General features: G+C 38.9%; 2 protein-coding genes and 1 pseudogene across 5 annotated transcripts in view; 1 reads left to right on the top strand and 2 right to left on the bottom strand.

Moving 5' to 3' along the window:
• The window catches only part of LOC145480530 (nephrocystin-1-like), a 196,033-nt gene that overhangs the window by 139,832 nt on the left and 30,711 nt on the right, over positions 1-25,490 (bottom strand). The gene's annotated exons all lie outside the window — the stretch shown is intronic.
• On the bottom strand, positions 911-5,306 carry LOC145460780 (ATPase family gene 2 protein homolog B-like). Of its 2 annotated transcripts, XM_081445604.1 has the most exons (4): positions 4,350-5,306; positions 3,172-3,395; positions 2,806-2,807; positions 911-2,498 (listed from the first exon to the last, which is right to left on the bottom strand). In XM_081445604.1, the coding sequence occupies exons 1-4, from the start codon at positions 5,219-5,221 to the stop codon at positions 2,403-2,405; spliced, it is 1,194 nt and encodes a 397-aa protein (XP_081301730.1). In that variant the 5' UTR covers positions 5,222-5,306; the 3' UTR covers positions 911-2,402. The 2 variants fall into 2 exon arrangements, with proteins under 2 accessions (XP_081301730.1, XP_081301729.1); XM_081445603.1 differs by lacking the exon at positions 2,806-2,807 and having other exon boundaries at positions 2,489-2,647.
• On the top strand, positions 19,576-23,235 carry LOC145464035 (uncharacterized; annotated as a pseudogene). Its single transcript, XR_014041384.1, has 3 exons — positions 19,576-19,590; positions 19,839-19,900; positions 21,074-23,235. The product of XR_014041384.1 is annotated as an uncharacterized LOC145464035 (transcript).

Raw genomic sequence — 25,490 nt, 5'->3', positions numbered from 1 at the left:
TCTGAAAACCGAGCACGGTCATGAAACGACACAAAACCGAGGTCGGATAAAGGCAACCCTGTACGGTTTATAAAATGAAGTCGGTTCGTGAATCCCAGGCTCGGTTAATACCGTGGAGGTTACGTGGACACCAACCGAGGACAGTTTACCGACCGTACATTCTGTAACCGAGGACAGATTTTTTTCCGAGGACAGTTTTTCAGAACCGAGGTCGGTTGCCCAGAAACAAAAACTGATCCACTGATCCTTTGTTTCTGGGCAACCGACCTCGGTTCTGAAAAACTGTCCTCGGAAAATATTGGCCGAGATATCGGCCGAGTGTCGGTCGATAGGTCGACCGAAACATTGGTCGAGTGTCGATCGATATAGCGGCCGACACGCGGCCGATACTTAGACCATTGAGTGTCGGTGGAATATCGGTCGACATTCGGTGGTATATCGGTCGACTGTCGTATAATATAAGTCAAAAGCTTCGACTGCCAGTGTCAGATGTATAAGTTATGCGCATTTCATCCTTTTTTGGTCAACCTTAAAAATTTCTGAAGGCTTTATGTTCGGATCATTCAGCCGTTGTCAAGCAAGACATTCAAGTGAAATACTGCCAAATACACAAAATACAGTTTACAGGAAAAAGGATAAGGACGATGAAGGATAACAAGGTGCTGGAATAGAACTGATGAAAGACAAGCAAGTCTTGAATTTGCCCATGCATTGCACTAATGCTTTTGCTGTTTTTTGATTTTTACATTTCCTTGCATGGAAGAGGGGTTACTGAACGACTTAAAATTTAGGAGAGTTACGCAAGCATTTGACAAAACAATCAAAATAAAACAAATCTAAAAACGCGAATTCACGTTTAAGCAGCTTTTTCACACCGCCATAGCTGTCGTGGTATCTGGCCTATGATTTTTCTGGTATGGAACGGTGCTGGGTTTCAGCTTTGCCCTGTCGTACTTGTTGTTAAATGATTCTACTAAGGCTATGCTTGTTTTCCACATGTACTCTAACTTGTACTTCTTGGTTGGGTATATTCAAGAAGATGTGATAATTGTCCCTTTTTGGTATGTTATATTTTTTTTCCCGGTGGTGGTACTCTCTTGTATATATCTTATTTTTATCTCATTTTTAATAGTAATTAATAGTAATTCCCTTTCCGTTATAACGGCCGTATGTCAATCGTGTCAAGCCGTGACGTTACCTTTTTGTGCTACTTATCGATAAGATTATAACGGTGATAAGTTATGTGAGTAATTTGGTGTATCGTGGGTCTGGTGGGGCAATTCCTTATTTTTCTTTTTTTTTTTTTTCTTTTTTTTTTCTTTTTTACCAAAAAAACCCACCCTCCGGCTAAGACACGGGAAATGTTAAAAATAGCCTCAGTGTGCATTTATCCGTAAGATTATTGGGCAGGAAGAAAATAACGTATTGGTAATTTTTTTAGCCTACGAGAGCATCCGGTTTTTCTGGCTCTAATTTCCAATTCAACCGCCGAGAAAAACCCGAGAGGGAGAAGCGACTACCAGAAATAAATGTACGTCTGCGGTTCGAAATCGAAAAGCAATCCGACCGATCGGGTTAGATTGAGTTCGATTGATGTTTGGTTCGGTTTTGTTCGATTGTGACTATGCCAGGTTTATACAAAGAAGCCTCTGAGAAGCGGGGGGGGGGGGGGGGTAGAACAGGGATGTCTGCGCTGCTCAGCAGACGTTACTAACCTAGGTTAAATTACGTCTGCGACGCAGGCTACAGTCACCAGTCTCGGTGAAGTATCGGTGGAATGTCGGTAGCCTATCGATCGACATGTCGGCCGACAATCAGACAACCACTCTCGGTCGACATATCGACCGACATATCGGTCGAGTGTTGGGCGATATATCGGCCGATATGTCGACCGACATATCTCGGTCGATATATCGGCCGATACCTCGGTCGAGTGTCGATCGATATGTCGACCGATATATCGGTCGAAGGGTGCACAAAATACACATGATCCGTGTCTACTGTAGTGATAAATTTTGATTTACAAATGCTTATTTGTTGCAGCCCCTAGAAAAACAGGTGTAGTCATATTACATGCCTACCTCTCCATAACGGTCGCAATGGTCACTTTCCTCTGTCCCCAATGTGGCCATTGTGGAGACAGTCGACTCTCTGTTAATTCCTACACTTCTAGCTGGACCTGTTACCAAATTATTTCCTTACCAGTAATGCTATGGGAATCACTGTTCAACCAATCAAGAGCACAGTTTACTCCCACCCCCACCCCGCCCACTAACTCAGCAATTCAGTTAGCTAAAGAGATGTACTACAAGAGAAAAGTGTTTTGCTACAGTACACAACTCTATGACTACAGCTAAGACTTGAATCCACACTCCCCAATCCAGAATTCAATTACATTACCTTCATTGCCTTTCAAAATTTCTTGTACACTTAAACTGTAGGGGTTCCCATTGTTGCTTTGATTTATCATTCTTTTCAAGGCCACAAATGCTGCTTCCCTGCATAAAGAGGCTATATCAGCACCAACATAACCTAACGTCAGTTCAGTAACATGTGCTAAATCAACCTCATCTGAAAATTTCAAGGATTGGGTGTGAGCTTTTAGCATAGACAATCTCTGCATGGCATTTGGCACTCCAATCACAACCTGAAAACACATACAAACCATTCAACTTATTATAATTATGTAGATATCATGTAAATAGGAAAATTATAGCAATGATAGCAATGGATAGACCAAAAACCTAGGCAGATTTCACATATTAATATTGATTGAAAAGAAGTTGGATTGTGTCAGATATTAACTTCTCAAACATGTTGAAAAGACATCAAGCTTAAACAAAGAAAATCAAAACTACATGATGTTGGATATCTAATAACCATAGATCTTGATGATTCATTTCTCTCTGTTCTTCTTGGTATTAATATTGAATGCCTAAGTATATAGACAGTGTTTTATATTTCCAGACACCTTAAAATTTGTCACACAACATCCTGTGCTGCACCTCATAATTTCAGCTCTCTACTCTGTGCTTAGGCTGAAATGTGGTAAGGTATGGACTCTCGGGTTTGAAATATTACTGAAGGGCTAAGCATAACTTGACAATGTTCATACAAGTTTTCTTTAGCCTTTGTTTTTAGCAATTTAAACCACCACTTTAAATCCCTAACCTCTATCAAGTCTGCCCGGTCTTCGAAGTGCGGGGTCAATAGCATTTGGTCTGTTTGTTGCTCCAATAATGACAAGTTGGCCTCGAGATTCCAAACCATCAAGAAGAGTAAGAAGCTGGGCAATGATTCTATTCTCTTGTTCATTTCCACTGCTTCCTCTCTTTGGACACAGAGTTTCAAGTTCATCAATGAATAAAACATATGGACCACGCTGTGAAGCATTCCTGAAGGAAAGGATAATGAGTATTTGAAAGCATTGTGACTATGATTCTTAATCTCTGTGCTAACCTATACACATCATCCTCCCTTGAACTATCACTAAGGTAAATGGTTTAATAGCTAGGCACTTGGACCTTATAACACCAGAGTTAAATAATTTGCAGATTCTAATAATGGCATGAAGATATGAGGAGAGTTGCTACCCCCTCCCCCCTCCCCTACGAAAAAAGCTGGGAAGTTTCAGGTTACGTTTTGTCAAAGTAGACGTTTGTTCATGTTTTATGTAAATCTAGGGAGGCTATTAGAGCAAAACAAACCATGGATCCATGCAAATGTAATTATTTTCAAAGCAAACATGGTCTACAAACAGGATCTTCACAACTAAAAGACGAGTCATTTTGGTGCCTGGCCCCAATATTCATCATAATGAAAAGTTAGTCACACAATTTCGCAAAATTGGTTGAACTGAATAATGTTGATTGACTACGCCATTAGCTTGATGTACGTGAACAAATAACATTTGCTTAATATTTGTGACTGATGAAGGGGTTTTTCCTGACACGTCTCTATCAAAAAGATACGTAAGTACTTTTTGTAAACTTAATCGATGAACGCAATGTCCAGTGACTGACATAATATATCAAACACAAAAGACTGTGTTTGACCACATTTCCAAACACCCAGAAGAGAGTTGAAAATACAACGCGCATGGAGTATTTTTGACGAATTGCGAGGTGTTCGGAAATGTGGTCAAACACTGTCTTGAGTGTTTGATATAACTTCTCAATCAAGACTAAAACTAAGGAGAAAATGGAGAAATAAAATCATTAAAATCTATGCTAATAAAGATCAGAAATCCAAACACCATCACGGTCATGATTTTCTTTGTTTAAACTTAATGAATTATTAATGAATTTGAGAATGTTATTTCCAGCAATGGAACAGTCACTCTTTGTTACCTTGCAATCTCAAAAGTTTTCCTCAAATTTTCTTCACTCTCTCCTGGATGTGGCCCGAACACATCTGTGCCATTCAGTGTTATTAACTGTGCACTGCACTGTGAAGCTACACTCTTAACAAGGAGAGTCTTCCCAACCCCTGGGGCTCCTTGCAGTAAAATTCCCTTGGGGCACTCAAGTTTTAAATGACTAAAGCACTTTGGATACTGAAAAGGATAGCTTAATACTTCTTGAAGTTCTCTCACTGTATCGTCAAGACCTACTAGGATCTCATTGTTCTTGTTTTCAAGCTCACATCCCCTCCTGACTGGGTTATCCTCTAGGGACTGGGTCGAAGGTTCTGTGGAGAGTATCAAAATCTTTGCGATTCCTTTAGATGAGCTCTGATTGTTTCTAAATTCCTTCGGCTCAATAAAGCATCCCTGCATAACGATACAACCTCTTAATAAATAGCCAGAAGCTCTTTCTCTCTTCATTTCTTGTGCAACCTCAGTCAAGTTGTGATCAAAATCTTCAGCTCCTTTGCGAAAAAATAGAGACACAACAACGGTTTTTGCATCCACAGGCTCAACGATAACGAAATTCTTTTCTGATATGTTCTTCTTGTAACAAGTATCGTTCATCTTGCACGTATTCGCGTTGTTCGGAAGGGTGACACGCGAATAATATTGAATAACATTGTCGTTTCCATTAGTTCTTGGCCACAAGGAACAAAATGCAAATCCAGAGTCAACTGTTAGTCGAACCGGGGAATTGATCTTTCCACCAATGTTTTCAATTATTCTTGGAGCAATTCGACATCTACCAGTGTTGAAATCTTTTGCTTCACAGTAAACACAACTTAGCTGAAATTCAGTCGTTTCGTCCGCCATGTTGTTTTGACCATGTGCGTTGATTTCCTTTTTTGGGGGGCTAGTGACAGTGCAAGTATTGTTAAGCTCGTAATGTAATTTTCATGTTGGGTTGACTGATTGTCATTACCTTTAAGAATTTTCTTTCGATATGCTTACATGTAAGTGTTAAGTAAATGTTTGAAAAATACGAAACTTTCCAATTTTTCACCTTGACGCATTCTCCCTTCCCCTCCCTGGCAAAGAAGAAAAAATAATTCTGTAAGGACTGCGGGCTCATAGAGAAACAAAATGGCGGCAGCAAGATCTATCTGAGGTCTGTGGACAAATCAAGTTTTATCAATGAGGATTTCAACGAGGCTAACAACTCAGCCTGCAAGTCTATTTTCAAGTGAATCAGGTAAAATTTTAAGAGGGTCTAGAACATTCAGCTTTTTTAAAATGGCTCTATATCAACCATATTGTAGTCTGTTGTAGTGCCCATGAAAAATAATGCGAACCTCTTGTCACTATGCTCCTAGGGTCGTAACTGAGGGTTTTACGTGAAATGCTTGAATTGGCCCAAGTTGTGCTTAATAGTTTTAATTAAAAGCCCCTTATCTGGGATTGAAAGATAACCAAGGTTTTTATATCTGTCGTTTGACTGCGTTTGAAAGCGTTTCTCTTCCCTGCTAATATTTAGTTGCAATTTTGATAGTGAATTTAAAGCTGATACTAATCCTGTTAAGCCCGTGTTTTCACGAGAGATGTTTACCTTGGTTTTTTTTTTAACTTTACTGAACTGATATTTTTAATCGTGTAAACACAGTAGCAAACCTTGGTAAATGGCGGCAAAATCAAAAGTAAGCCTGCCTAAGGGTGCGTTTCTTTAAGAAAATCCAAGATTGGATTCTTAAATCTGAGAGAATTCAAAAAAGGATTTTGCATTTCAGTACTAAACAGATCAATGCAAGATCTCTCGGATCATGGTGTGTCAAAGGAACTGAAGAATCCACTCCCAGTGTGGATTATTCAGTTCCTTTGACGCACCATAATCCAAGAGATCTTGGATTGATCTGTTTAGTAAAGAAACGCAAAATCCGTTTTCAGATTCTTTTGGATTTAAGAATCCAATCTTGGATTTTCTTAAAGAAATGTACCCTGAGTTTGTTGATACTTGAATGCCTCATCAGGCATGATTTACAAATGTAGCTCAGTAACCAGTGGTAACGGAGGAAAAGCTGACATTGTCGCGACATCTTGATAGCAAGTGTTCATGCATTCAGCATGTAAAGAAGAGAAAAATAGACAAAGATCCCTCCTAACATACGAAGCTTTCAAGTCAAGGGGCAAAAAAAGCTAGATTAACTCATGTTTAGACAAAGGACAGTGAGGGGGTGGGGGGGGGGGGGAGTTTTCAGGTGAATGGCAGGTTTAATAGCATTGTTGAGCATACAATGTAAGCCATGAAGGGTGAGGACACAGAAGAAGAGGGGGGAATAATAATATTATTTCTTTAAAAAAGTCTTTTTCACTATTTTCTAGCCATTTTGTCATTGTGCTCGTATAGATCATTTTCACGTCACATAATAAAAAAATAAATCGAAAACCATTCAGTGGATAAAGTCAAGAAGTTGCGATCTTATAAGAAATAGATAGAGAAAACACTTCTCCAAGTTTTAGGTTTGTGCGTTTTCCCAGACTGCAGATATTTTTCGAAATGTTTAGCAGAAATTTACAGAGCCCAGTATGGAAATGCCATGTCGGTGCACCTCTGTGGTGCACCAATATGGCGGCTTGAAAATAGTGTAAACATCTGGAACTTACTTTGGCTATCTAGGCAACTGATTATCTGTACTGAACAAACAAACATTTACACATTTACATAAGCACTTTTCCTAATGATCTAACTTCTAAAAAAGCTGAAAATCATGAGATAGGACTGGTATATATTTTTTTGACAAATGCGATTGTAGCTTTGTGTCACGCACCGCCATAACTCTGAAATTCAAAATACGCTGGTTTTCAAACGAAGCACACGGTCTATTGAGCTGTAACATTGTAAACAGATATAATTTACCCCCTCTTATGCCTGATGGGGATAAAAACTTTGGTAGCTCTTTAGATTTTTTTTTTTTTTTTTTCTATTTTAGAAATGATGACATCATATGAAAACGATCTATACCATGCACTCTACCACATTAAATCTTTTTTCCAGGGAAAATTACTGTGAAACACAGGAAACTGAACACCAGATATATTTAAAGAATGTTGTGGTGTAACAAGGAAAATGCCAATTATAACCGTAAACAGAAATGATAATTAGTTTGTGGTTTTGAGATTTGCTCATGTATCCTGAACGTCATTGCGATTGGTTAGTGCACAATTAACCTGTCAAAATCAAATCAAAGTGTTCATGGTTTTTTTTTTTTTTTTTTTTTTGACTTACACAGTAATAGGTACCGTGAGGTTAAATAAGCGTGTTTTTCAACTACACAGGTAAAGTGACAAATATTGGTCAGACAGGAAGTCCAAACCCTCAAACTGGCTACCAACAAATTTATAGTTCGGACAACTTGAAAAAAAAAACTTGGGGGAGGGGAGATTGGGGTATAACCTGCAATACCCTGTCATCCAGGAAAAGAAAACTCCTGATCTCTTCAATTATACTATACAAATTTAGTCAAATCCTTCACAAGGAAACATTAACAAGTCAGGCCACTATGCAGACACACAGCATTTTATTTTGATTGGGCGTGCATAATAGCAAGTTGTTTATGGGTTGTTTTGCTTGTTTTAGGAGGCAGTGAACAGAATCTTTACCGAGGAATAAATTATTTCAAAGAAGGATGTGATCCACCTCTGCTTCCAGACAGTGAATACCCTTAATGGTTATGGAACACTCTTCAACCAAAACAACCACTTGATGATGAGTTTGCTGACCCTGACAACAAAGCTTACTGGAAAAGATTATGAAAGACAAAAATAAGACAGGCTAATGAGGCAAGGAAGAAAAAGAGGTGAGGTCCTAAATTTGTGATGACTCTAAAAAAAAAACTTTCTGTACAAACTTCATCTCTAGTTGCCAAATATGTGAACTGTTATGAATAAACTTAAGTGGAGACAGTAAGCTAAAGAAATGAATTAAACACAGGAACAGTGGAGGTGTTATGTAAGACTGAGAAGCTGCTAGTAACAGTCTTGACAATGATATATGTTATGACTATAAAGAGCTATAATTGGCAATACAAACTATACATCTTGCATGTTCATGAGAATACTAACATGAACAAGACAAATCAGGCTCACAAAATACTAAGCTTATGCTATTTACAAAGCTCAATAATAAGATGCCTCATTTCTAAACCTGAATTGTTTCTCAAACATTTATAATTACCCGGGGACTACGTCAGTCACCCAGGGGTACTCTCCGATGTTTTTTTGGACGGGGATGGGCAGCCAGAACCTTGAGACCCTTACCCTATTTCAGACCAAAATCTGATTTTCCATACCCTATTTCAGACCTGGGCAAAAAATCAAGACCCATTTCGGAAAATTGTTAAAATTAGTATGCAAATCTCAAGACTGCAGCTAACCAGAAATGGCTTTCATTGGCGTAAGCATTTGACAAGAGCAACAAATTTGCCAATGTTAAAGCAGAAAAAAATAGTTCCTTAGAAACAAAATACCCAATTCCAGGCACCTATGACTCAGGCCAGGCCAGAGTGACAAAAGTATCTTATTTCAGGATAAGATGGTCAAACTCCATCTCCTTTTTGAGATCAAAACCGCTCAAAAACCATATCCTTTAGGGGCTGCACATACCTATTCAGCCCATATAAGGAAGTACCCCCGGGACATTCCCTACACCTTCTATTTGTGTTACACTACAAAACGTTCAAGTGCCCGGCCGATTGAAAAACAGCCATTTCACTTACCGAGTGAGAGAACACAAATGGCACATTCACATTTTCTTTTCCCGCTAGCTGGAGAAAAGAGCCGCTTTTTGACCGCTTGTGACGTCATGTCCGTTCAAATACACGTCCCCCACCCCTGCTCAGCGTCCGCGCTTACAGCCAAACTTGAAAAACTGGGTTCAAGTGTAATTTCTGTAATGTCAAGCTAATCTTAATGATACGGGGTCAGCTCTCTTCGTCTCACGAAATGAATAGAATGGCGGAGACAAGCCATCTTTGAAATAACGGTCGCACAACGGTAGAAATCATGGAGAGATAGCGTTTTTTTTTTCTTGTTAAAATCAAAGTGGCTATGAGCCACTCAACTTGAGATTTTTTTAAGGTTTTGAAAAGACGATTAATCTAAGGCGCTGAAACGTTTTTTTTTTTTTAACATTTTATGGATATTTCTGTATTTTTCTAGAGTTTAAGACCGGTAGGTCCCAGAATCAAGCCCCCTAATAATCCGCTAGCAGTCTATTACTGACCTACTTTAGCAAATGCTGCCTGTTTCTTTCGACTGGTATTCGAATTCCTTAAAGTCAGACTTGAGAAATGACTTATATTAATAACGAATTAAGAACACACCTTTATAGATAGTTGGCAAAGAAACTGTTACCTCCCACTCCAAGTAGAACTTTACAACATACATTGACAGAAGCACCTTCCCCCTTCAAATAAATGTTTGTTTACATACTAGCCTTACAGTGAGAAAGGAAAGAAAGAATAGATTTAGGATGTTTTTTAAAGCATCATTAAAATCCGATTAAACTCGAATTCAGTCGTTTGGATATAGCTTGATTTAGCACTATTAAAACTTCGTTCAACTTTCTTTAATTGATAACTCGGGTGTCCAAGGCCCATCAAAAAATTTACGCCTACGCATATCACGTTACCCTAAAGGGGCTGGGAGGCACTAAGTATATCGACGAATGAAATCCTTAAGCTATCACGCATGCTTTTGGTGGTATTCGCGTCGGTATAAAATATAACGGGATACGGGATGAAAATAACTTACGCATCCTCGGAAGCGGATTGGAGACGCTTTCAACAGTAATGACAGGATACGGAGTGGAAAGCAGAAAATCGCGCCTCCTCTGTGAAAACCACAGTCCTACTAAACAAATATCTTGTGGCGTACATTATGATCATCTGTTTTCTTGGAATTTCGGGAAACACCCGAATGTTCAATTTGTAGTTTTCACTTTTCAAAGCGAACTCTACTGTGTTAAGTGACTAATCTAAATATATAAGTAACTAATCTTGTATTGTTTACCCTCTCAGTTGAGAATAATGTATAGTTGTGACCTTCCTAAAATCAAAAACGAAGACTAATGGGAAACCCCAAGCTGCTTGGTTCTGTAATGACACGGTCTGTTACAATGGAAACGACGAAGAATGTCATCGATTAAATCATGCAATGACGATGATGATGACGATGACGATGACGATGATGATGACGATGACGATGACGATGATGATGACGATGATGATGATGATGATGATGATGATGACGATCACGATGATGACGACGAGGACGACGACGTCGACGACGACCACCACCACCACCACCGCCACCACCGCCACCACCGCCGCCACCGCCACCACCGCCGCCACCGCCACGACGACGACGACGACGACGACGACGACGACACAGGCTACTGTGCAATGGGAAGTTACTCATTATTTTGCTTTAAGTTCGACTGGAAAAAATTACCATACCCATTTTGCTCATTCGGGATAGTGCGAAAACCTCGTATGATAATATAATCTAGTGATCAAGGTTTAGAGGTCTCAAATCAAATGCTCTTGGCAGTTCTAATATGCTAACAGTTCAAGAAGAAGTGAACACCTTAATCATGACTAGTTGATCCTGGACGGAGGTTTCTTTTCACCAAAAACAGATGTTCTATAAATACTGCCCTTACTGTACGGAAGAACAAAAAAGAAAAAAAAAACGGCAGAGTTAAGAAGCGATTCCCAATTTGCTGTTTGTCAAAGCGTATCCCACCATTAATTTTTAAAGAGTGCATATTATGCTTCTGCGAAGAAGTGTCATATGCCGTATCCCGCCTCTTGTTCAAACCCATCGCGCATTCCGCCAAACCCCTACGTAATTTATCTTATACTCTAATCACCCTGAAACGATTATAAAATATTTTGTAACTAATCTTAATAAACACAAACACAGCATCAGGGGCGGGCGTTACATCATCATAAAGAAAATACAGCAGTGAATAAACAGAAAAATTAAAAAGCAAAGTTGAAAGAGATGCCTTCGAGTGGCTCTTGCATAACTTACAAATTCTTAAATAGCCTACTAGCCCCTTTAGGGATTCACGCCTAAAATACTTCTACAGTTAACACGAACCATACATAGTGAACATACTCCAGTGTAATTAGCGAAACGTTACAAAATATATTTATACTCTAATCACCCTGAAACGATTATAAAATATTTTGTAACTAATCTTAATAAACACAAACACAGCATCAGGGGCGGGCATCTCGTTTATTGATGCCCGCTTTCGAAAATAAAGAAAGAGAACAAAGGAATCTAAGTGTGCAAACTTCAAGACACTGAAAGTAAAGATTCTAACTTATCTTAATATAGCCGTAAGAAGCTAGCCGTCCTTGGCTCGATCAGTCTTCCATCTGCCGTGACATAAAAAGTGTAGATTGCTGATACCTGCTCCTTAGCGGCCCCTGTTCTTAAGCTATGTAGATCAAACAAGTGTATAAGATATCCTAGTTCCGCGTACGCATGCCAAGTCTAAAACTTTATTTTACTACGAATTTTTTGAGAGCAAAATATGCTATATCTTCGAGAAAATAAATTCATAAAATTAAAACTAAAAATTACATATAATAAACACCTGAATTGCTCTCACATGTATAAATTCTGACAAATGTATCGCAAAAACTAACGTCACAACAACGAAGGCTAGCTAACTCGTTGCGGCGGAGAAAAGCCGTTAGGCAGTCACGCAAATTGCAGCTAAGCGAAGATTAGAAGGATTAGCCTGGGGGTCCGCAAACCTATTATATATCCTCAAAATCATCTCGGGAGTAACAGCGCCCCCCTTTTTATGGAAACAGGTTTTGCAAGCTCAATTTTAGCCGCTTCGAGAACACTTCAAGTCAAATCGCAAATCGGAAAGCCATACCGATGGTGTGCCAATTTATGCCATAACAGGCAGACTCAAGTGTGGAGTAGAGGGAACTCTGCTGCAGCAAAATACTCCAAATAAGGAGCAACTGACGTCTCATCAGACGGCAAACAAGCGACTTCCTCAAAGCGCGAAGACCATTCTCTAAATGTTTGAAAGTCACTTGAATAACGCTCTGTTGTTGAAGGGGCCTTTGCTTTAGAGGGACGCAAGGGAAGACCTTCCGTCGACTTGCGAAGCCGTCTGGATCTCTTGAGTGGGCAACCTTTGAAGTAAACACTCATCCCTTTGTAGACTTGAAAGATAACAAAAGAAATGTGAGAACAATTAGAAAAAACAAAAATGCAACAACACGCAGATCAGAACATAGGGAAGGCCCAGAGGCCTAAATCTTGCATTCAGCACACTATATACTGGCAGTTCTGCACAAAAACGGCATGGCTCAACGGCCTAAGACAGTGTAATCACCTAAGATCAACACGTGATAAACGGGCAGTCCCGTACAAAGATGACATGGTCCAACGGCCTAAAACAGTGCAATCACCTAAGATCAACCCACGATAAACGGGCAGTCCCGCACAAAAATTACATGGCCCAATGGCCTAAAACAGTGCAATCATTTAAGATCAACACATGATAAACGGGCAGTCCCGCACAAAGATGACATGGCCCAACGGCCTAAAACAGCTTAATCGTGACCACGCGGCATGACTTCTCCATAGACAGGTTCTACTGGACATTAGACTGTACAGCGCCGACAAGCTACTAAAATTCTCTGAGCCAAAAGGGAACTATTATTTGCCCCATGGAGATAAACATCTTTACCGTTCTCAAGAGAAAATCAATAACAAAAGATCTGAAACCCCACCTACGATCCACCAAAAAATTAAAGGCCAAAAGGGAGCTGAAAGGCCAATAAAGAGTAACCAGTTCTATTAACAAAAACATATGTGGCGGAAGACATTTTTAACTAACGAAAACAGGTGGCACTAGCCAACAGGTTTCTACTAGCCAACTAAATGCTAGGGAATATTCGAATAGAAACTGGGAAAACTTGAATTTTTTTTGTTTTTTTTAACTGGGAAAGTAATCAATTGAACAGGGACCCAAATAAGAGGTTACTTCATGAAAATAGCTATCTTTAACTGACCAGTCATCAACCGACGATCTTGCATAAGTAATCAGCTGAACGAGGTATCAACTCAGCCTCGATTTTGATATTACTTTCTTGGCGGTATCAAATATTTCACCGGCGAGTTGAAGCAAACACAGTTTCATACTACCAGAATCGACGATAAAAGGTACAGTTTGGTTGTCTGTAAACCACTTAACAGAGCACCCTGAAAGAAGATGGGCAAACTTTTCAAACCAAAACGAACAGAGTGGAGTTCTCTCCACGTGGTACTAAATCTGGTATACGTCTACATAGAATCTCAGTTTTTGCGCAAAAACAGGCATGTTACCAATGGCAATGAAAGCAGCCAATCCAATAGCGCTAACATCCGAGTATACAATACGAGATAGTCTGCGAGCAACGTCTGCAAAACACTGGAATTGAGATAAGAAACATTGTTCTTCCAGAACTCCAACTGTATGGAAACTGACAACGGGTTAACAACAGCAGGAGCACACGCGCACTCGACCACTGAACCTGTGGCCAGAAGATCAGAAATAGGCTGCTCGACAAATCACTGTACTGGACTGGATGGCTGAGTGATTATTAGAAAACTGAGCTGAGGGTAGAGTGTAAATAAAGAGAATCTGATACCCATCAAAAATAGTATCGTGAATAAAGCAAGAAGCACCTATATGATTTCAAAACTCTACATTAACCTTAAGGTTGCCTTTAACTTAAATATAATGCGTTCCGTCCTGATAATCAGTCTTTTACTCACTCATTCAGTCATCAGGGCTAATACAATCGTTAACCCTCGGACTAATGCCCCCATCGTGGTACAAGGGGGATGAAACCCCCTCCTTAGGTTTTCGTTCTATTAAGGCACAGAAAATAAATTTACATTCATTAAATAGAAAACCCTGAGCCTGCTCTATAAAATAATGACAGAATTTTTGGCCGTGACGTCGCATGACGTCATTTGACCCGCCATCTTGGATTTTACTATTTTCTTAAAAAAGTCAAAAAATAATCTAGAATGCTTATGAAGCCAGAATGCTTATGAAATGTACAATTTGGTGAAGTTCAGCAAAATGATGAACAAAGCTGAAAAAAAAAATACAGAAGTATGTCAAAAAAGTTGATCTTTGTCTAGACCTATAAGAAGTTTGCGGTTGCCATGACAAAGTCAAAAGTAATGGACGCAATTGACATATCCAAAATTTACGCGAACGATGAATGAACAGCTACAGAAATTTTTCAGCCCCTTAGAGAAAATTGTCTTTTCAAGACTTCCAAAAACCTTGAATCACACGGTTCAACAAAATTATCAATAAGTTCAACTGGGTCAAAGTCTCCCAATCATTTGATTAAATTGAATAAATTATATACTCATCTTATCCCATTCTCTTCAATGCAGCTTGGTATTTGCCATAAGTATGTATTTTTACCGCTTGGAGGGGCTGCAGCGGCTCCTCTAAAACGGCTTCGGTGGGAAGATGGATTTGCTCAGTGGCTTCTTTGGCCGCATCTGAAACTCTTGTCTGCTAGTTGAGGCTGACGTCCACGAAAGGGCTGCATGCGAAAAAAACAAAAAGGCTGATTAGAAGAAAAATAATTGGACAGGCCATGAGTGGATGGAGCTTCAGTGGATGTTGAGCGGGTAGCTGTAGAGTTGGCCAGCTAGACGCATTTTTCCGCTTTTAAAAAGCAAAGTTGAAAGAGATGCCTTCGAGTGGCTCTTGCATAACTTACAAATTCTTAAATAGCCTACTAGCCCCTTAGGGATTCACGCCTAAAATACTTCTACAGTTAACACGAACCATACATAGTGAACATACTCCAGTGTAATTAGCGAAACGTTACAAAATATATATTCTTTTTCTGAATGTTTCATAGAAGTCACTTTCGATCCTTTCCAATGTGAAATTCACTGTGGCCAGTAAAACTTATCCTTTATTTTCTGGCCTCTTGGCCGAGACTAAAAGCAAACTCGAAGCTGTTAATGAGTTCACGGCCTGTTACAATGGATATCATCAACTGATTGACACAAAAAGTAAATTCACGGTGTCCCTGTTTGTGAGATTGTTATTATAATTGTGAACATAGAAAAGGTCATAAACGGCCTTAAGCAAAAATCACGTGCAGGCAGCAATTTATTTTATTGTTTCCGCTTATAACGTATGATGCCCTGAAACTGAAATAGTTTCAAGGATGAATAATTTGTGCGAGCAACAGAATTATTAACAGTAACACAAAACAGCCTTCTACAGTTTTTCTTGAGGAGAACGGACGGCTGTACACAAGCTACTGCGCAACGGTAAGTCAGTCGTTGTTTTCGGCTTGGGCTAACAGAACTTTACCATGTTTTGTTTTATCGTGATATCTCCAATACGTGCCGGTTCATTTTATGGCGAATTTGGTAAAGCGCAGAGTTCCCGTATCCAAACTTCTGCTAGTAGTAATCTGCCAAGGAGAAGATCAGTGACCTCTTAGCTGCAATCATGGACAAATGTCTTGGGACAAATTTGCACTTTGTCGCTTTTGCGCACACGCCAGACGCGAATACAACTTCACCTGTCTTACATCGCCCCCCACCCCACATACCATGTTGAAAACTAGTACCTGTAATTTCACCTGATTTTCAACATTGTATTGGATGGGGAGGGGGAACAGCAACACGTTTTTAAAAGGATAGCAGCGCTTTCTTCAAACTTCAGTTGTAAAACACAAATAATTAGTTACATTACATAAGTGTCCCAGGGACTTTTGTCCACGATTGTAATTAAGCTCCCTCCGACTTGTTATTCGATTTCCCCACATTCAGGCTTCAGCTGATAGAGTGCAATAAATCAAGAACACACCTTTATCGTTAGGAGAAAAACAAAACTGTCCATTTCTCTCCCCGGTCCAAGAAGAGCCATACACTGAGTCCTCTTTCCGCTAGAAACAAATGCTTTACGCACACCAGGCCTACTGTATAGGAACAAAAAGGCTTTGGTATTTTTTGTACAAGCAACAGTCCTTACTGATCAAACTCGAATTCAATCGTTCGCATGCATACAGCTTTTGACGTTTGATACAAATGTAACTCGGGTGGCGCATCAAACTAGACAATTTACACCCGATACCCTGCTGGAGGGGGTAGTGTGAAAGCGCTTAATTAGAACAACGTGGAATGATATCTGAATAGTCAGTTTTATTTGGTGTGGCCTCTTTAGGTGTATTTTGTGTTTCTTCAGCTGATAATGTATTCCCTAAGAGATCAGTTCCGCTCGAACAAAAGTACAAAATACGTTTCTCACAGGCATGCTTCGTAATTTTCTGTTTTCAAAGGAAGCTCTACTATGGTAAGCAGCTAATCTTGTATTGTTTGTCCTCTCAGTTGACAATAATAACTCGTCATAGTCCTAAAATAACATAGAGAATATTAAATTCGAACTCGAAGTTAGTTTGTTCCGTGATTTGCCTGCCTGTTACAATGGAAATGAAGAAGAATTCCATCGATCAAAACGTGCAAACTACATTACACAGGCAACGAAATTTTTCTTGCTATTGATCTGTTTTCTTTTTGTCTGTTTGTTATTTTATTTTTAATTTTAATTTTTGAACATAGCAGAGATCATAACTGGCTTTATCAGTGCAGAGTTCACGTGCATACGGCAATTTCTTTTTCGTATTTTTTTCTGTTTCCACCTATGACGTCAGATGCTTTGAAACTGAAATACTTGGCCTAGTGTTTATGGTCTCGATATCCCGAATCAAATGCTTTTGCCAGCACTAGTCTGCTAGCACGCTATTAGTGACCTGCTTTAGCTAATGCCTCATGCCCGTTCCAACCGGTTATGAGCGAATGCATAAAGGTTGAGACAAGGCTGTAATGGATTAAGAACACGCAACTATGATAATCACTTTACAAAGACGTTGAGACAAGACGGTAATGGATTAAGAACACGCATCTATGATAATCACTTTACAAAGACGTTGATTATCTGTCACCCCTAAATAGAGCCTAACTCTATATCACAGAACGGGTCTCTTTCAGTTACGGAATTCCGTACACATACTGACTCCACTCTAAGGACGAAAACTAATACAAATATGGCATGCTTTGTTCTAGCAACATCAAGAACCAGTCAAACTCGAATTAAATCGTTCGCATATAGCTTGATTTAGCCTCGGCAAAAATAAGATTTTCTTTGATTGATATTTTGGATGTCCACAACAAATCAAACAAAATGGTGGGGTGGTGGTGGTGGTGGTGGTGGGGGTGGGGGTGGGGGTGGGGGTGGGGGTGGTGGGGGTGGTGGTGGCGGCGGCGGCGGCGGCGGCGGCGGTGGTGGTATTTGTTTTGTTTTGTATATTTGGTTGTAGTTTCACTTCAAGATAGTGTAACTAAACACCGTAAATTTACATCGTGCTTCAAAACATAAGCTTATAACACTGTCAGGAAAGTCAATATTGAATACTGTTAAATAATTTCCACTGGAAGAAGAAGAAGAAATCTGCGTGGATAGCGTGACAATTGTTACTTGGGTTGCGAGCTCTAACAATGAATCACGCAAGAAAATATAATCACGCGAATGAATGCTCGCTAGAAGTAACTCTTTCCGATATGTAATCTGGTTAACTTGTTCTTTGTTATTATTGAAACAGTTGCTCTTGTTGACGTGGTTTGATTTTGGATTCATCCTTTTGATCTGAACAGACAGGTGAGTGCTTATTAATTTATAGGAGGAGAAGATCAATTAAAAGTTCTTTATAATTTGTGTGCAAAAATAGTCTATTGTGGACGGTACTGCATTCTCTACTCTACTCTAAACCTCAATTTTCGATTTCAAGCGCTTTTTCGAAAATCTTAAAAAAGGCTCGATAGATTTTTTTAAAAAGTCAACCATGCATGCCTGATAATGTTAACAATTTTCTTCCAAAGTTTTATTAGCATTGGTACACTAAAACACTTTAAATTTGTCAATGAAGTACGCGCTCGAGCCCACGAAAAGCTGCGTTACAAAATCCCGATGTGTAATATTCAGATCTATGTGTGTAACATTCCTTGGTGATCTATACATTTCGTTGATGCATATTTTAAATAATAATTCGTTTTATACGTGACTTAATGTATTGACAATATTACTTGTGCGCATTTCAGCCCTTTTTCTCCTGAAAAAAATTACTCTTTTCCTTCCTGTTCTTTGTCACACGAAGTGGTGCTTTGGAATTCTTTGTAAACAGTCCTTTTGCTGGAATGGAAAGAAGGGCCAAAAGTCCCCTTTATCCGTATTTCAAAAAACATCCCGCAAATTTGCATTCAGGTGGTGTAGCGAAATGTATTGATCACGGGAGAATGTTACATACATTGTCTTTTTTTTTTAATATGGGGATTTCGTGACGCAACTTTTTCGTGGATTCGAGCGCCTACTTCATCGACAGATTTAAACAAGTTCCAGTGTATCAATGCTATTATCAGGCGTACAGGGTTAACTTTTTTAAAAAAATCTATCGAACCCTTTTATGGTTTCCAGGGAAATATCGATTACCTTAAAAAACACATCATTTTTGAAGTTCAACCAAACTTCAATATTTTTCCAAAAACTGGTGTAATTTCCACATCGATCAGAGTAAGGGAAGGTTGGTCTAACGCTAATTGAAAATGCTTGGTATGATCCAGAAAAAAACTGTATCGAGCTACCTTAAAGCTCGACAAACTTCAAAAGAGCGGGAAAAAATGCCACGACTTATGCTGGAAGGTCCACGGCAGTAAACAGTCTTTCCTTTTGCAATCATATATAATATGCATAAATCATATAACCGAAACTTATCATATCAATTGAGTTATATAGTCTGTGAGACAGAAATAATCACCTATTGTGTTTAATGCATGGTCAAGACCAAAATGAAAACAAAAACATACAACAAAGAACTTTGTCGGGCTTCATAATCATTTCAATCTACATGTATTAATTATAGTCAACAACGCAACATGCTTTATGCTTTAAAAGGCATTTGATTTTGCCGTCAGTATCTAACAAAAAAAAGTAGAGATATCAAAAAGTGTTAAATACTTTATAACAAGTGTTTTAATTCCACTATTTAATTTTCATTTGTTTTTGTTCTTCAGTCTGTGTCACTTTTCACTTAATTTTGTCCGAGGATGAGAGACTGAACACGGTAAGTTTGTAAACTTTAAGCTGTTGGTAATTGATACCGGTTCATCGACATATAACATGTATTTGTAAGCGATGTTTAATACTTTTAATTTACACTGAAAGAGATTTTTCATCAATCGCGTGACTGATTTTCTCCAGTTTTTGAGCGCTGTAAGTCACGCGAGGAAATAAATCAAACGAATTACTGTTTGGAGGTACCGTTGCGGAGTAATAATCTGCTCAACGTTTCCCTCTTTACAATTTTTACAGGAAAAATTATTGTTGTCGTCGCATATTGGATTTTGCTTCATTACAGTGACTCAGTAAAAGTGGTGGGTGCAAATCAGTTTTAGCTTTGTTATTCATATTGGACTGAAATCATCGCGTAAACTGTTCACAGTCGCTCTCACTTTCGATGGAAAAAACGAAGACTTTTGCGAGCTCGATTATTGGAAAAGACCGAAAACATTAAACAGTTGAATTATCACGCTCATTTGAACAAAGTAGGCAGGACTGGAAATAGCAGTCGCACACCAGATACACAGTTTTGATATATATTTGACAAAACATATAAATGTGACTGAGCTCGGCTATGTTCCGTGTATCTTTCTTTTCCTGATCTGATGTAATCTGCTCCGCCACATTTTTATTAGTAGGCCAGAGCAGAGATTTTAAAGGACATAACACTGATAAATTAATTGGGGATGAATAAAAAGTCAAAAAAACACCTGTGCATGAGAACCGAGTTGACGAAAAAGAGAAAACAGACTTTGACGGACACATTCTATAAAAGTCATAAATATATCAGTAGAAACTAAGACTTCGCTGTTAATACACATGTTTTAATTTTGGTATTCGCGTTCATTTGGTTTTTGTTGTCTTTGATTTACTTGCTTTTGTAAAGGTTTCTCTTAACTAAATAGTAATGCTGTTTTCTCTCTATATCCCTTTTTCGGTAATGAATTAATTGAATCTGCCTATTTTAAATATAACCCTCTGATTCCCTAAATTTGGTGATATCGGCTTTAGAAAAAAATCAATCAATACAGGCGTGATATGTGGTTAATTGCGTTGTTGGAACTTGTCCTTGCTTATATAATGCGACTTCAAAACATTCCTCTGACTTAAAATTGGACTTAAAAAAATGAAACTAAAAAAAACGACTTGTAAGCAGCCTAAACCTTAACGGTGATTTCTGCGCGAAAAAATTTAAAAAAAAATAAAAAATAAAATAAAGGCAAATGCAACTCTAATAAAAAAGAAAACATCTAAGAAACGCATCCAATCTGAACACGAGAACACTGATGAAAATACGAGGCCGTTGGTTGAGTGCAGTTACAATTCTTTGCCTGTGCTCCCCTAAGACGAAACGTAAGTCCATGACAGGGCTACTCCGAGCTTTGAATTCGCCATTACCCACTTACACAGCCAGGTTGAAAGACGTACAAAAGTATATAATTACTCGAAATAGCTACAAATCCTGATTTTTGTTATCCGTGTAACAGGACTCATAGAAGAGGACGCTATGAACAATATAACAGACATTTTACAAGCCATCTCTATTGGCTTGGTTGTTGCTACTTTCCTTCTCAACACTGGTCGTGGTCTCAAAGCCATTGAGGTCTGCCAAGAATGTTTGATCTTCCTAAATAATGAAGTACTAAAATCGGGAGGAGAACTTTTCAATTTCATCAACATTTGCATCGATCAAATAAATTTCAGGGCGTATTGTCTTATCCCTGACTAGACAAAAGCGTTAATCCTAGGCAGGGAGCTCCTTGAAATTTACCACAAATGTAGAAAAAAAGACAAGGAAGGGAATCTTACAATAGCATTGGCCAAAATATGCGAAGAGCAATATAGATACGTAGAAGCAAGAGGACTTTATGAGAAAGCCATAAAAACCATGAAAGAAATCGGCGATAAAGAACATGAAGCATAAACTACTGAAAAATTTGGAATTACGTCTTATTACCTCGGTGACTATGACAAAGCTCAAGAATATCTTGAGAAAGCACTTGCCATCAGATTACAAATTGGTGACAAGGAGGGAGAAGCAGCAGATTACGGAAACTTAGGAACTGTGTTCCTATCTCTTGGTGAATATGAGAATGCTAAAGATTATCTTGAAAAAGCACTTGCCATCAGATTACAAATTGGCGACAAGAAGGGAGAAGCAGCAAGTTACGGAAACTTAGGAACTGTGTTCCTATCTCTTGGTGAATATGACAAAGCTAAAGATTACCTTGAGAAAGCACTTGCCATCAGATTACAAATTGGCGACAAGAAGGGAGTAGCAGCAGATTACGGAAACTTAGGAACTGTGTTCCGATCTCTTGGTGAATATGACAAACCTAAAAAATATCTTGAGAAAGCACTTGCCATGAGAATACAAATCGGCGACAAAGAGGGAGAAGCAGCAAGTTACGGAAACTTAGGAACTGTGTTTCAATCTCTTGGTGAATATGACAAAGCTAAAGATTATCTTGAGAAAGCACTTGCCATCAGATTACAAATTGGTGACAAGGAGGGAGAAGCAGCAGATTACGGAAACTTAGGAACTGTGTTTCAATCTCTTGGTGAATATGACAAAGCTAAAGATTATCTTGAGAAAGCACTTGCCATCAGATTACAAATTGGTGACAAAAAGGGAGAGGCAGCAGATTACGGAAACTTAGGAACTGTGTTCCTATCTCTTGGTGAATATGAGAATGCTAAAGAGTATCTTGAAAAAGCACTTGCCATCAGATTACAAATTGGTGACAAGAAGGGAGTAGCAGCAGATTGCGGAAACTTAGGAACTGTGTTTCAATCTCTTGGTGAATATGACAAAGCTAAAAAATATCTTGAGAAAGCACTTGCCATGAGAATACAAATCGGCGACAAAGAGGGAGAAGCAGCAAGTTACGGAAACTTAGGAACTGTGTTTCAATCTCTTGGTGAATATGACAAAGCTAAAGATTATCTTGAGAAAGCACTTGCCATCAGATTACAAATTGGTGACAAAAAGGGAGAGGCAGCAGATTACGGAAACTTAGGAACTGTGTTCCTATCTCTTGGTGAATATGAGAATGCTAAAGAGTATCTTGAAAAAGCACTTGCCATCAGATTACAAATTGGTGACAAGAAGGGAGTAGCAGCAGATTACGGAAACTTAGGAACTGTGTTCCTATCTCTTGGTGAACATGAGAAAGCTAAAGAGCATATTGAGAAAGCACTTGCCATCAGATTACATGTTGGCGACAAGATGGGAATAGCAGCAGATTACGGAAACTTAGGAACTGTGTTTCAATCTCTTGGTGAATATGACAAAGCTAAAAAATATCTTGAGAAAGCACTTGCCATCAGATTACAAATTGGTGACAAAAAGGGAGAAGCAGCAGATTACGGAAACTTAGGAACTGTGTTCCTATCTCTTGGTGAATATCAGAATGCTAAAGATTATCTTGAGAAAGCACTTGCCATTAGATTACAAATTGGCGACAAGAAGGGAGTAGCAGCAGATTACGGAAACTTAGGAACTGTGTTTCAATCTCTTGGTGAATATGACAAAGCTAAAAAATATCTTGAGAAAGCACTTGCCATGAGAATACAAATCGGCGACAAAGAGGGAGAAGTAGCAAGTTACGGAAACTTAGGAACTGTGTTTCAATCTCTTGGTGAATAAAGTAAGTTTTCTTAAATAAGAAAATATTGGAATTTCCTAGCTTAGGTAATAATCTTGAGCTCAACTGGCGTCATTTCATGCCAATGGGTGTCCAACCTTTGTTTTCCACTAAGAACGCGTCACCCTTGCCAATAAAGCCGATGGAAACCGAGCGTGCAATTTTAAATGTTTTGACACAACCCAGTGGATGTTTTACTAAACAAATATCGTTGTTTAAAGTAATTTATTGGCAGTTTTGTTTAGAATACCTTTCGACTATAATCACAAAAATACTGGAGGCGCACTCTGATTGCCTATGTAGCCAATGATTTGAATGTTTTTTTCCAGTAGCCAGACCCTTCGCTAATAGCGAAGAGATTTTATATATCAGGCTGATATAAAGAATTAATATTTAACTTAAATTACGAATAAACTTCACGCAACCGACGGAAAGATCACACTTTGGTTATATTGAAAATACCGTTTACCTGTTTTATATGGAGGAAATCGCTTTCAATTCTATTCGGTGAGGAAATTTGTTACAGAGAGACATTGATTCTTTATGTTTCTACTCTTGCAGGCTTGCTTTGCACCGGCATTATACCCAGGGTCTGGCACTGAAATTCAGGATGGCGCCCAGCTGTGCCCTGAATACAGAGACAGTTTGAGTGAAAGGGACGATTTCATTTCTATGGGATCATGCAATATTTAGTTGATAAACCCCTTCAGGCGGCTGGTATGTCGGTTGATAATGTTCGCGGCGGAGAGATTGTCCGAAAAAAAACATTTCAATTGTCACTATTTGGCTGAGAAGCGAAGCTTCGAGGGCAAATATGAAATTTTGAGGACAATCTCTCAGCCAAGGACATTATCAGCCGACATACCAGCAAGCCAGAAAGGGGTTGATTTATTTTATAACCCTCCCATTAATTTTCATATCGCAATTAGACCGTTCGTAAACATGGCAAAAAAAGCCAGTGGTGATCTGATGGCGAATGCGTGATTGACGTAAGCAAGCGAGTACATTTGATTGGTTTAACTAGCTTTATTTCCACTTTGATTCGACCAAAACTTGCCAAGCTGTCATGTGAAATTAACTCTCGTAACGCCTGTAACGTCTGCAGCGACTGGCAAATTCCAAACGAGACGAAACAAAACGAGCTCTAGGCGTGTCGCGACAAACTAGTGGGTGGGACTACTTTACAGGTCGTCTTCAAGGGTAGACAAGTAAACCACGGAAAACCAAAGTTGACGGTTATCGGCGATTTATTGCATCAACATAAACGATCGTAAACTGAAATAACAATATGTAACGAATTTCTATCAATTTAGCGGAAAAGTTGCGTAACAAATAGTCAAAACTTACACGAGACAAACTAGCGATTTGGAATCGATAACACAACGAAATTGAATAACAATACATCAAAAAAAGGCCAGCGTAAATACCACGCTAAGATACTAAATAAGATTCGATACAGAAGTACACAACAAAAGAAACTAATTAACAGCTCAATGCTTTCGAACCTAAAAGGTGGGCGTTCACTCTAGTAACGTTCAGAACACTTTCTAATTTAGACGATTATAGATCAATTAACATTGTACAAATCTTTCTTTGTATTCCTTCGCCCATAGCTATAAAAAAAACGTAACCTAATCAAAATGACAAAGGTACTCACATATCGGTCCCGCTTGAGCCAAGGGTTAGGAAATCAAAAAGCATCAAGAGTTCAAGGTTGACAAGACCACGTGAGATGGAAAGAAAAACTACCTTAAAGGGACGCTAACTCAGCTTTTATATGCGCGTGGTGACGCTTAAAGGTCCGATTACACAACCAATAAAAAAGAAGTAAACATTGTAACTACGTTCGTAACTAAGATAAAGAGACAATTATTAACTAATCAAAATTGACCTTTGTCTAGTGTCCTTAACAACGCCCCTTAGATCAAAACCTCGAAAACTCGGCGCTTTTGGTTCATATTTTTAACGTACTGTTCAAAAACTTGACTAGAGAGAAATTTGTTTGAGTCTCGGGAAAAAATCAAATCATTTCAATTGTCACTGTGAGGACTGAAAACGAAATTACTTCCGTGAAACACAGAATGTGGAAATGTGGAGCACTTAAGGTGGCCGAACACAGTTTTCGCGCGCGCTTTTGCTGATGCAATTCAGCGCGCGCACAAGGACTGCAAGAAACAAACATGCCGTCAATAGAGCGATCATTTTATTTACTCAACACCCGCAGTATCTGTGCTATTTTTCTCTATATTTGAACGCA

The sequence above is a fragment of the Orbicella franksi genome, chromosome 1 (genome assembly GCF_964199315.1).
Source record: "Orbicella franksi chromosome 1, jaOrbFran1.1, whole genome shotgun sequence".
NCBI lineage: Eukaryota > Metazoa > Cnidaria > Anthozoa > Scleractinia > Merulinidae > Orbicella > Orbicella franksi.
Note: the sequence above shows the minus strand (reverse complement) of the source record. Positions and strands in the feature narration are given on the sequence as shown.